The sequence below is a fragment of the Glycine max genome, chromosome 19 (assembly GCF_000004515.6).
Source record: "Glycine max cultivar Williams 82 chromosome 19, Glycine_max_v4.0, whole genome shotgun sequence".
NCBI lineage: Eukaryota > Viridiplantae > Streptophyta > Magnoliopsida > Fabales > Fabaceae > Glycine > Glycine max.
In genome coordinates this window covers 8532003-8545605 of record NC_038255.2, presented here as the reverse complement: position 1 = coordinate 8545605, position 13603 = coordinate 8532003, and the positions used below count along the sequence as shown (strand labels likewise).

Here is a 13603-nt window from a genome sequence, read left to right as displayed (position 1 = left end):
CCCTTATTATATTTAAATGATTAATTCAACTGTTTACATTTTTAATGTTGTTTTCGATTTTGGGTTACTAAAAGTTTTTTACTTTAATTTATCGTGGATGGGTTCGTTTTCATTTCCACGTACTGTCCATATTAAAGAGAGTGGGTAGACATTAGACAATATTTGGTCTGGTGGTTATTATTAGATCTGTGTGAAAAATAAAAAAAGACACTATATTTAGAATGAAAAGGTGTCTGAGAAGGTCAATACATCATATTGTAGTAAAGGCAAGATCTGGATGGACATATCTTCAATTTAGTAGCAATCTTTAAAAGAAAAAGATCTAGATGGGTCAATACATTATTGATTCTTATGTTTCAGTGCAGTTACATATTAACGTACTTAGTGATAGTTTAGAAAAATTGTTTAAGATTTTAATTAGGTTCAAATTTCAATACTGTGAGGTACAAATTAAATTCTAGGGTTAAGTTTGCTCTGGAAGGAAAAGGAGAAAGGTGATGGACGGTGTTGTGGGTGATGGCGGGAAGTTTTTGGGAGCAATGGCGGCATGGAGATGAGTATTGTTGTGGCCACTGTTGCGGAAAATGAAGTATGGGAATTAATGGGTATGATGGGAAACTTGATGATGGTAGTGGTTGTGGTGTTCAAGGTAACAAACAAGGATGATGATTGTGGTGAGGACTGTCATAGTGTGGTCTATGAGAGACGGATATCAAACCATTGAAAATGATACAAAATAAATTGTAAGATTACTCTAATTTACCTAATCAAAGCAAAAAAATAAGATAAAAGAAAAACAATATAAAGTTCATTCACTTCTTATTGATTGATTTCCTTGTAAAAAAATGCATTTATATACCTTAATGTTAATAAGTAAATATTATTTGTCTATGTGTCAACATCTCATTATTTATAATAAAAATAATATAAATACTAATTATATTCTATATAGTCTTTTAACCATTTAATTGTAAAAGTATATTTAAGTCTCCTAAAGCGTTATCCTAACATACTGTGGTCATTCTAAAAAAAATAACATTAATTTAGACCTTGAATTGATTCATCTTTCATGTGAGGTAGTAGAAAAAAACAAATGAGACAATAGAATAATAGAAATGTTTTGGTTTAGTTATTCTAATTTTTTGTTTTTCAGAATTTTTAGAAAATATTTACATAAAAAACAAATTATTTTCTTAAATTAAGTTGATTTGATCTTCCTAAACATGAACACTTCATAAAGGATCAAAATCTGAATCAATGAAACACTTTATTGCAAATACACTACCAATATTAATTTCATGCAAAATCTTGTTTAATATTTTGAACCAATTATCGAAAGTTAGATTACCACAGCAAAATCACTTGCTAGTTGCTAAATGTTTACTCAATTTTACAATCAAGACATTATGTCAATCGGTTAAAAACTTAACAAAATTTGCTAAAGTGACATTGGATGTTGATATGGCAAAACTAATATATTTCATAACGAAGTGGCATGTAAAAACAAGATGAAAAATCAATAAATTTTTCAATAAACAAACTCCTTACTCTATAGTTCAAAACACAACACCAAAATATGTTTTAGTTCTTATTATTTAACTTTTTTTACTTTTCATCCTTATAAAATTATTTTTTATTTTTAGTCCTTATGTTTGTTTTATTTTTTATTTTTAAAGTGCTTTAGATAACATTTTAAATAGTAAAAAATATTATCTAAAACACTATAAAAATAAAAAATAAAACAAACATTATGAGAATTTAAAAAAAAATTAATTACTTTACAAAGTAAAAAAAACATTATATTATAAGAACTAAAAAATATTTAAACCTTAAGCCACACACACACACACATATATATATATATATATATATATATAATAAATCATAGATATTTAACTTAACGTTTTAATACCATATCTGTTAAATACTTTGGTATTATTATAAAATTGTGTTTTTTTTTCTTTTCATATTTCAGTTATTGAAGTATCATACTATTACTGATATAATATTTTCATTTGTAGTTCACTAAAAATGTGTGAGTGTGTCCAAATAATAAATTTTTTTAATATTAATAATAATATTATGGATTTAATAATATTTTAAATATTAATAAATATAATATAATAAATTAAGCAGTATCTATTATATTTATATTTTTTGAAGTGTATTAATATGTACTAATTTAATAAATTAGTATATATATTTTAGAAGAAAAATTACTATATATTTAAAGTTATATTTGTTAATAATATTGTTCTATATTTATTAAAACTAATTAAACGGTGGGACTGAGCCTTTGTAATGATGTTAGGTAACACCAATTAAATTAAGAGACTAGATTATTTGATAGTTTACAATTCCAGTGACTGTTTTGTGATCATTTTATTAAGACTTAATTATATGTTTACTCCATTAAATTTGGGCTATGTTTATTTTAATCCCTACATAAAAAAAATACATTTTTATTCCATCAAATTTGAAGAATATTCTTTTTAATTCTTTTCCTCAAATAAAATTTACATTTTTAGTCCTTTAAATAATGAGAAAGGAATTAAAAAGTATTTATTTTTAATTTAAGTGACTAAAAATAAAATTTTATTTTATTTTAATTTTAAGGATCAATATTATCATTTCTTACAATTTTAAGGAATAAATTGTTGTTCGTACCATAATTAATTGAGTTCAATCTTTATACACTATGAGCATAAAATTTTTTACATTACCAACCATGCACTCAAAAAAAATACGATACGTACGTACGAATGACATTTTAGATAACTATTAAAAAAATTAACAAAGTTACAGTATAAGGCAATTTAAATTTGTAACCAAATGAGAAGTAAATTAATGCATAGACTATTTACTCTAATTAATTTTCTTCATAATCGATTAATCGATAAAGTTCTAAAATAACAAAATAATTTAGTTTAGAACAATGGGGGTATGAAACATAGTGTATAAAAAAATTAAAGAAAAAAAAATCCTAAATAATGGGAAGAAAGCATCCAAAGAAGGCGTTCTTAAGTGTTCCCTGACGCCTCGACGGCCGGACCAGTTCCCAGCAACTCTCTCCGCCGTCGCTGTCGCTGTCGTCCTTCGCCGTAAATATCGGGAGCGGCGGCGGCGGCGGCGGCGGAAGCGATTCCCTCCGGTCCTGCCTCTTCTTAATGTCACTCAGTTCCATTTGCAACGGAAACTTCAATACCGTCTTATAACGGCTCCGGCCACTCTCACTTCTCCGGCACCGGTTTTTCTTCCCGGACGGCGACCGGAGCCAGGACATGAACCCATTGGAGCGACCCGAAGAAGACTCAGATTTCGACAGAACCCGGTTTTCTCTTTTATCTGGACCGGGTTCGGTTCGGCGTGTTATGACTTTACCAAACAAAACGACGTCGCTGGGGATGGCGCTGGAAAAATCAGTTGCGGGAAACTCAAATTCGGAGCGTTTCATAACGGAAACAACAACTAATCACGGTTTTAAGAATACAAGATTGTAAGAATGTTTGGAAGACTTGAGAATAAGGGAAGTGAAACACTAAGAGAAATAATATATATATAGTTGAACGAATAGGAGGGAAAAAAAACAAAAACACATAGGTCGTGTCGTGTAACATTAATGTTATGAGGTTTCTTTTCTAGAATGCGTGAACGGATAGAAAGAGAGAAGGAAATCATCAAATTGACGCAGTCATGGGAGTGAAGGTTCTGTTTATTGCTAGGATATTTCCTTCGGCACCTGAGTTTGCGGCATTCTAGAAAGAAAACATATAATATATTTGTTTTTTGACATTTTTTTCAACTTTGTAACCGCAATGACCTTATGTATTCTAAAATGATTAATTCTAGTATTTATATTTTTTTAATGTTTTTTCGATTTTGGGTTACTAGAAGCCTACAATACTAGAAGTTGTTTACTTTAATTTATCAGGGTCATGGATGGATGGGTTCGTTTCCATTTCTACTACCCATATTTGGTGTGGTGGTTATCATTCTGTGAAAAAAAAATTATGAGTATTTTTAGTGGGATTTTTGAGTTGGAATTACTATGGGAATGGACAGCAGACACTAAAGGATACGACTCTCTAGAAGGGAAAGGTGTCGACTTGAAATTGGCTATGTTTTTTTTTTCATACATTGTTTTTTAGTGTAATTACATATTAACATAATGATAGTTTAGAAAAATTATTTAAGATTTTAAGTTCAAATCTCAAAACTTAGTCATTTTAAATATAAAAAAAAGGAAAAATGTTTCTAATTAATTTGTAAACCTTGAATTGGATTCATGACGTAGTAGAAAGAAACAAATAAGACAATAGAATAATAGAAATAATGTCAAATGACTTATTTAATTTTTTATCTTTTTATTTATTTATTTTGATTGTCTATCTTTTAAAAAGTTTATTTTAATTATATATGTTTTAAGAAATGACCAAAATTTTAATCATTTTGTCATTAACCGTAGAAATTCAACACCGCTAATGAAACTAAGATAATGATAGTTTAAAATCACCACAAAATGTAATTTTGTTTCTCTTTTTTCCTCCTTTTCTTCTCCCTTCCTCCTCCCTCATTTTCTATCATCTTCATCTCCAACTCAATCACATACAACAAAAATCTTCAACTCCAAAATACCAATCACACCCATAATACAAAAAACAAGAATGAATGGTCTCAAAATGGTGGAAAACTAACTCAAAACAACCACTCCCCCCCCCCCCCCCTAAATTTCTTCAATTAGGGTTCAATCTGATTCTCAACCTCCTCCACCACCACGACCACCACATCATTGACGAGATCCATTTTTTGGTGCACCATTGCATCCTTGTGTTCCCTGACGTCTGCAAGGAATTCCTCAAGTGCGTGATCTCATATCCGAGTTCATCGTCGTGACAACCTCTGGGACACGACAACGATTGCAAGCAACAAAACTCTACAAAATTGCTAGTACAAATCTACCTTGCCACCCCAACCAAATTCGCTCATTGACATAGCCATTGGTACAAATTTGTGTCGCTGCTCCAGATCTGAACTTGTTGCCATGGATGTGCTTCAACTGCGTCAACGAACCACCACCAAGCCAAGTTACACAACTTGTGAGACCTGACTTTATGAGATTTGATTGTGCAGTTGAAAGACATGGATGGGAGGAGGACAATTGTGAATGTGGGGAAGATAGTTTTTTTTTTTCTTTCAAATTTGTAAATGTTATGATAGTGACTACTAAAAATCATTGCTATCTTAGTTTTCCAAACGATGTTAAGTTTGCAATGATAGAAGAATCATTTGGGTCATTTTCTAAAACATAAATGATCAAAATGATTTTTTTAAAAGATAGAGAATTAAAATGAACCAACAAATTATCATAAAGAATCAAATAGATCATTTGACCTAATAGAAATGTTTAATTCAATAAATCTAGATTTTTTTCAATTTCTTTTGAGAATATTTACATAAAAAAACAAATTAATTTCTTAAAGTTGATTTGATCTTCCCAAACATGTACACTTCATAATTAAAGGTTCAAAATCTTAGTCAACGAAACACTTTAGTGCATATACACTACCAATGTGAAATAACATTCATAAAGATGAAATTTTAAAAATTATATAATATATATATATATATATATATATATATATTAAAAACAAACTAACAATAACGTGACGTTTTAATACCATATCTCTTAAATACTATGGTATTATTTTAAAATTGTGCTGTCATTATTTTTTTTTCTTTTCTTATTTCAGTTATTGAAGTATCATACTATTACTGATATAACATTTTCTTTTGTAATTCACAAAAAAGAAAACTGTTTGTGCTTGTCCTATTACTAATATTTTTAATATTAGTAAATATAATAACATTATGGATATAATAATAGTTTTAAATATTAATAATAATCTATACTAATAATATTTTAAATATTAATAAATTTAATATAATATAATAAATTAAGTAATATTTACTTTATTTTTGTTGTTAAAGTATATTAGTATGTACTAATTTAATAAAGTACTATATATATTTTAATTTATATTTCTTAATATTATTATATATTTATTAAAATTAATTTTATCATAATTAGTATATATTAATAAAATTAATACAATAATTTGATTTTTATATGGTTGTAAAAAAAAGGTTTAATTGTGTTTTTTTTCTATTCTTTTGCAAATTTTATTTTAGTCACTAATAAAAAAAATAACAGTTTTTGTCCATCTCTATTGTTAGTCACTAATAAAAAAATAACAGTTTTTGTCCGTCTCTATTGTTAGTCTTTACCATCAATTAACAATGTTAATTAATAACGTGATAGACATATAATTGGCAGTCTAGTGCTTGACACATCATCAAGCAACCTCATGTAATTTTTTGGGGTAAGTTGTGTTTTTAATTTCTCATCAACTAATTTGGCATCACAAAGGGGTTTGAATATGAGACTTGAAAATATGTGTAGAAGCAAAGAATTGAATTGTGATTTTAGAAATTTTAAACTTTTTTTGACCAAAAAAATATTTATCGTTTGATACAGATTTTACAAAAAATCAAATAAAGGATGTTGAAAAGAGCTTTATCAGATCAAAACAAATATAATATCTAAAAATAAATTTAAATCCTTTATCAGTCAAACACATAGAAAAACAATAAAAAATAACACACAAGAGTTTATACTGGTTTATCTCTACCACTGTGACTATGTTCAATTTTTAGTAACCCACTAAATTTTCACTAACTTATCAAGAGTTATAAGTATTCTTCACTGTCACTTCTAGCTATTACAAAGACAAAAAAATTCTACCCCAAGCTTGACTTCAACTCAGTATTTTTTGTCCTACCAAGTCATTGTTGGTTATAAACAAATCAACAAGATTTGTTGGAAGTTCACACAATGACTAAGATATGATCGTCTTACAACAGATATATCACTTAGTACTTAAGTCTTTTATTTCAAGATTTACAAGGTGTTTTAAGAGTTTTGTATCTATACAAAAAATATATAGAAAGATTTACAAGAAAGAATGAATGAATGAATGATTCGCGCAAGTTGATTCATATCTTGTATCTTCAAAGCTTCTTCTATTTATAGTTTTCATCTTCAAGTATTTGTTGTCTCTTAACGGATGGATTCTTCACTCTAGTTCTTTGTCTGTCTGATGTATTGTGGTCATTGAAGCACTTAATGTTTGCATTGAATGCACATTTGTTCTTCATGCAAAGTCCATGTTTATAGGTTGGCGTGTTAGGCATTTCAACAAAAAGTCACTTCTTTCATCAGAGTAGGTCTGTACAAGCAGAACACGCCTTTTGATGAAGATCAATACTTCCAGACTGTGGACTTCATCTATTCTTCATAGGACTTTGAGAGATCTAAGGAGAATGTTTTCTGCAAGAGAGAATCCGAGATAAAGAGTATTAAATGAAGATCTTAAATGTACTACTTAATGTTATACCATATCGTCTTATATGGATATATCGTCTCAAACATCAGACGCAGAGATATAACACATCAGACACAACTTTTATCATTTGTATTTATTTGCATCTAACCCGAATAATTAAGAGTCGTGATTCTTCTTTAAGACATAAATATCGTTTGACTTAACAATATGATAATTTTTTTTACCAAAACCTGATGATCCAAACCAAGCGAAATTGATCTTAATCATTTTTTTAAGTGGATCTTAATCATATTGGTTCAATTTGGATTGACAAAAAAAATTTCAAAATCCTAACCAAATCAACTGAATTAAAATTTATCACTTTGAATTTGATTTTACCATAAATTCAAACCAATCCAACTCATGAACACCCATGCTAATTTGTTGATAGTGTAAAAGCTTGTTACATATTGTTATGTCATTGACTTATTATTCAAAGAAAATAATAAGTTAGTCTTATAATTAATAAGTGAATCACCAATTTAGTCTCTAAAATAGTAATATCTTGTCAAATATTTTTTTTTACAAATACAATGACAAAATGATCCCTAAAATTATAAATCATCAATCTATTTAATCTCTTTGTTATTAGCTAGCTTCATTATATCAAGTGTGTTAGTGACAATCAATTAGGTACACATCTAATTGTAGCATCCTATAAGCAAAAAAGATTGAAACATTGGTGAAACAATAATTAATGGTTTTATTACCCATTTAGTTCCTATAGTTTCCAAATTTATTCATTTTAGTTCCTATAATTAATAAGTGAATTTTTTAATTCCTGAAGTTTACATTTTAATTCTCAAAAGGTCTTTGCCGTTAAAATTCTTTAACTAATGGCGTTAAAAAAAATTAACGGCAGGACCATTTGGGATTTAAAATGTAAACTTTAGGGACTAAAAAATCTACTTATTAAATGTCAGGATTAAAAAATTCACTTATTAACTATAGGAACTAAATAGATAATTAAACCATAATTAATTTTCCCTTTCTTATGTATTTATTCTTCTATTGTCCATTAACTTTTGCTCTAGTCTTGAAGTCTATCCACTAAGGCCATTTTCAATAATGGTTCTTGGAAGGAGACCTTAGCTTCAAGATATGATCTTCCTAAGATTCATTATTAAAGTCAGCACCCAAATCTTCATGTGAAGATCTAGTTCTTTTACAAGAATACCAAGATTTGCATTATTTTTCAAAAAAAATAAAAAATTGTCTATCGTGCACAATATTTTTTTTTCTATTTCTATTTCTTTATTGCCATTACTATAACGTTTTCAAATGTTTTTTGGACATTATTGTAGCGAATCAATTTTTTTACTCAATGTTGATGTTTGTATTTTTTATGTATTATCGTAAGTTTAAATTATATTGATAAATGAATATTTCAACTATTAATGAATTTTGTATTTTTGTTATAATTTTTTTTAAATTAAAAAATATAATTAATTATTTTTTATTATTTTAAAATAATATATAAATAAATATTAGAAGGTAAGTCCCTTGTAATATCTAAAAAAATGGTTTAAGATCTCAAAATGAGATCTATTATTGGAGTAAAAAAATTTAAAAGATCTTAAGAGTAATATGATACTATAAAATCTATCAAAAAGTGATTAAGAATCCAAAATGAAATCTCCTATGGGAGATGTCGAGAAATAATCCTTGAAATCAAGTTTTCTAAAAAGAAACATGCATAATTAAATGGAGTGAATGAGCCTTTTTAAGGATGTTAGGTTGCACCAATTAATTAAGAGATTGGATTATTTGATAGTTTATCATTTCAATCAACATTTCATTAAGACTTAATAGTATGTTTATTTTAGTCCCTCAAATAAATAAATAAAATATATTTTTTAAGTTCATCAAGTTTAAAAAAAAATATTCATTTTAATCTTTCCTTTCAAATAAAAATTTATATTTTTTTACTTCAAATTCTAATAGAGGAACTAAAAAATTGTTCTTTTTTAATTTGAGAGACTAAAATTATAATAAATTATTTTATTAATTTTAAGGATCAATATTACCCTTTCTTACAATTTTAGAGACTCATTTGATTATTCATTCCATAATTAATTGAGTGCAATCTTTATACACTATAAACATAAAAATATTTACATTATCAACCACTCAAAAAAATGATATACGACTTTTTAGATAACTATTAAAAATTAAAAATAATTAATGTATAAAACAATTTAAATTTCTAACCGAATGAGAAGTAAATTAATGCATCGACAATTTACTCTAATTAGTTTTCTTCATAATCGATAAAGTTCTAAAATAACATTTTATTTTAGAACAATGGGAATATGAAACATATTTAAGTGTATAAAAAAACTAAAGAAAGAAAGAAAAAATCCTAAACAATGGGAAGAAAGCATCCAAAGAAGGCATTCTTAAGCGTTCCTTGACGCCTCAACGGCCGGACCAGTTCCCAGCAACTCTCTCCGCCGTCGCCGTCGCACTCCGCCGTAACCCTCGGCAGCGGCGGAAGCGGCTCCCTCCGGTCCTGCCTCTTCTTAATGTCACTCAGTTCCATTTGCAACGGAAACTTCAATACCGTCTTATAACGGCTCCGGCCACTCTCACTTCTCCGGCACCGGATTTCCTTCCCGGACGGCGACCGGAGCCACGACATGAACCCATTGGAGCGACCCGAAGAAGACTCGGATTTCGTCAGAACCCGGTTTTCCCTTTTGTCTGGACCGGGTTCGGTTCGGCGCGTTATGACTTTGCCAAATAAAACGACGTCGTTGGGGACCGCACTGGAATAATCAGTTGCGGGGAACTCAAATTCAGAGCGTTTCATAACGGAAACAACAATTAAACAATTAATCACCCACCTAAGAAAAGAAGAAGAGTGTTTGAAAGAGTTTAGAATAATGGAAGTGAAACACTGAGAGGAATATATAACGTGAACGTTACGAGTTTTTTTTTTTTTTTTTCTAGAATGCGTATGAGTGGAGAGATAGGTAGAAGAAAATTGTCAATTGACGCAGTCTTGGGAGCGAATGTTTTCTTTCTAAGATCAGATATTTCCTTCAGCACCGAGTTTCGGGGGATTTTTTTAACTATTTTATTGGAAGCTCGTTCTTTCAACTATTTTTTAATAAACTTTTATTTGAAATTTTAAGCACATATAAAATAAATATTTCATTCGTTAAAAATCACTTAATTAAGATATACATAACATTACCGTTCACAGCAACGAGGAATTCTAAAAAGCAAAGAAATGTTTGTTTTATGCTAATAAATTATTGAAAAAAACATAAGTTCGAGAATTTTTTTTCACTTTGTACCGCAGGATTTTTTAATTGTTTGTTTTATGCCAATAAATTATTGAAAAAAACATGAAGTTCGAGATTTTTTTTCCACTTTGTACCGCAGGATTTTTTTTAAGTAAATACTAGTCAGATACGAATTAATTACTCAAAATCCCCACAAATGTTTCTAATCCTTCAAAGCCATAAATAAATTAAATGTTAACTATAATGACCTTGTCATTTTTAAATGATTTACTTTTTTAAAATTCGTTTAGGGTTTTGGGTTACTAGAAGTTTTTGGCTTAGATTTGCTGTGGATGGGTTCGTTTACCATTTCTACACATATATTAATGAGTGGGTAGAGATTGGTGGTTATCATTCCGTGTGAAAAACAAAAAAGTTTATTTATTTATTTATTTTACAACATCAACTGAGAAAGAAAGTGGACACTATGACACTTTCTCTTAGGAGAAGGAGTAGGTATTGGACTCATATCAAAGAGTTTTAAATTTTAAATTTGAATTGTTAGTAATTTTTAGATTTAGATCAGCAGGCCTATTATTTTTAATTTTAGAATTATAAATAAACTTGTTAGTTTTTTAATTTTACAGATCTATTAGTTTTTAAGATTATTGTTAGTTTTTGAATTTTGTAATTTCTTTATAAATAGATTAGCCTATAAACTTATATTAGTTTCTGTTAGAAAATAAAGTAAAATAAACAAATGAGAAGAAGGTATAAGTCTCAAACTAAATAAAAGAACAACAATATCAACATAATATATGACAAACTATGGGTTAACAATACAACATATCATACATACAATAAGTATAAAGGAAAATAATTTTAAATGAGAAGTTTTAAATAGTTTGAGTTTAAGCGTGCAAACACTATTCTTGGAGAGAAAACATGCCTCCACTGCATTGGTAAGAGAATCTAATTGCACTCATGTCTCAAGATACAACAATTTTAAAATGTTTTAAAAAAAACACAATTCGTATAGAAACATAAAAGACAAAACATATGACATTGTATTTCAATATAAGGAACCGTCTATGTTTGAGCCTTATACCTAGTGTTTGTAAACTTTCACCTGAGAAAAAAATGTAGAGACTTAATTATCTTGAACTACATCTTCTTTAATCAAACTTTAGTACACAATCCCTACAATATTGGTGTTCATTTAGGTTATAATTAGTGGTTGTGTATTGCACGGCCTTGTGCATGTATCTTATTTTGTAAGTGTCTCTTAAATATTAGCTCATATCTCACAGTGACGGCCCCACCACTACACTCACTAGGTGGATCCTCAGGGAGTGGTTTGTGACCCCCGCCCCTAAAATAATTGTCATCGGATCCATTAAAAGGTATTTTTTAGACAAAAAATACACATATGTCAATACCTAAACCTTAATATTGTCACAATTTACAATACATCTTGTCATAGGAATGAGAAATGGAACAACTTTGTAAAATTTTATTTTGGTGTACTTTAGTCAACAAACAATTTCGTTGTTACCCATTGAACTTCATTCATGGGATCACCAATCACACGGAGACGAAGGTCCATTGTTGTGATTAAATAATGAGTTTTAGTCTCATTCCCTTCGATGTCTCAAGTACTTGTTGGCGCTTCAACCCTTTTGTAAGCGGATCCGCACTATTGTTTGCTGATCTAACAAAGTCAAGAGAAATAATACCATGAGAAATCAAATTTCTGATAGACTTATGTCTCACTCGTAAGTGTCTTCTTTTTTTATTAAAATTTTTACTAGTAACTTTAGATATAACAACTTGACTATCACAGTGCATTGAAATTGGAGGTATAGGCTTATTCAACAATGACAAATCACATAACAAATTTTTAAGAAATTCAGCCTCACTAATAGCAGTATCTAAAACAATAATTTTTGCATCCATGGTAGAAAGTGAAATAATAGTTTGTTTAGCAGATTTCCATGATACCGCACCACCGGCTAAAGTAAAGACATAACCGCTTGTCGATTTTGTTATATCAGAATCAGAAATCCAATTTACATCACTAAACCCCTCAATAACAACAGGAAAACATGTATAACGAATGTCATAATCAATGGTTCATTTTAAGTATCTAAAAACCTTTTCCAATGCAGTCCAATGAGAATGATATGGATTATTAGTATACCTTCCTAATCTACCAGCTGCATATGCAATGTTAGGCTTGGAGAAGTTTGTCAAATGCAACAAAGAACCAATAATTTAAGAATATTTAAGAAATTCCTTTACTCAAATTTTTCTTTAACTAATGGATGAGTCATAAGGAGTAGAAACAGATTTCACATCAAAATAATTAAACTTCTTCAATAGTTTTTCAACATAATATGATTGGGTTAAACTCATGCCATCATTTTTCTTTATAAGCTTAATACCCAAAATCACATCTACAGGACCAAGGTTCTTCATATCAAAATTATTAGACAAGAAAGACTTCACATCATTTATGAAATGTATATTACTACCAAATATCAATATGTCATCCACATACAAACATAAAATGACACATCCACTTTCATCAAATTGTTTCACGTACACACATTAATCACTATTATTGATTTGAAAACCATATGAAAGAACGACTTGACCAAACATTTTGTGTCATTTCTTTGGAGCTTGTTTCAAACCATATAAAGATTTAACAAGTTTGCAAACTTTCTTTTCTTTACCTGGTTCTACAAAGCCTTCAAGTTGGCTCATATAAATTTCTTCTTCTAACTCACCATTTAAAAAAGTAGTTTTTACATTCATTTGATGAATTTCCAAATTAAAAACACAAGCAAGTGCAATTAAAATTCTAATAGTAGTAACTTTAGAAACAAGAGAATATGTATTAAAGAAATCTACACCTTTTACTTTTCT

At 28.7% G+C, this 13603-nt stretch overlaps 1 protein-coding gene across 1 annotated transcript; it reads right to left on the bottom strand.

The window, feature by feature from the left end:
• Positions 1-2859: 2859 nt before the first annotated feature.
• LOC121174193 (uncharacterized) lies at positions 2860-10790 on the bottom strand. The gene is made up of 2 exons (XM_041012920.1): positions 9959-10790; positions 2860-3158 (listed from the first exon to the last, which is right to left on the bottom strand). Exons 1-2 carry the CDS (start codon positions 10252-10254, stop codon positions 2984-2986), a joined length of 471 nt encoding a protein of 156 aa, XP_040868854.1. The 5' UTR covers positions 10255-10790; the 3' UTR covers positions 2860-2983.
• Between the last annotated feature and the right edge of the window lie 2813 nt (positions 10791-13603).

Bases quoted from the DNA above. Each gene is read 5' to 3' on its own strand.
- LOC121174193 (XM_041012920.1), bottom strand. From the start codon at position 10,254: ATGAAACGCTCTGAATTTGAGTTCCCCGCAACTGATTATTCCAGTGCG. The intron at 3,159-9,958 runs GCAGGACCGGAG...CATTAAGAAGAG, and splicing joins CTGAGTGACATTAAGAAGAG to GCAGGACCGGAGGGAATCGC.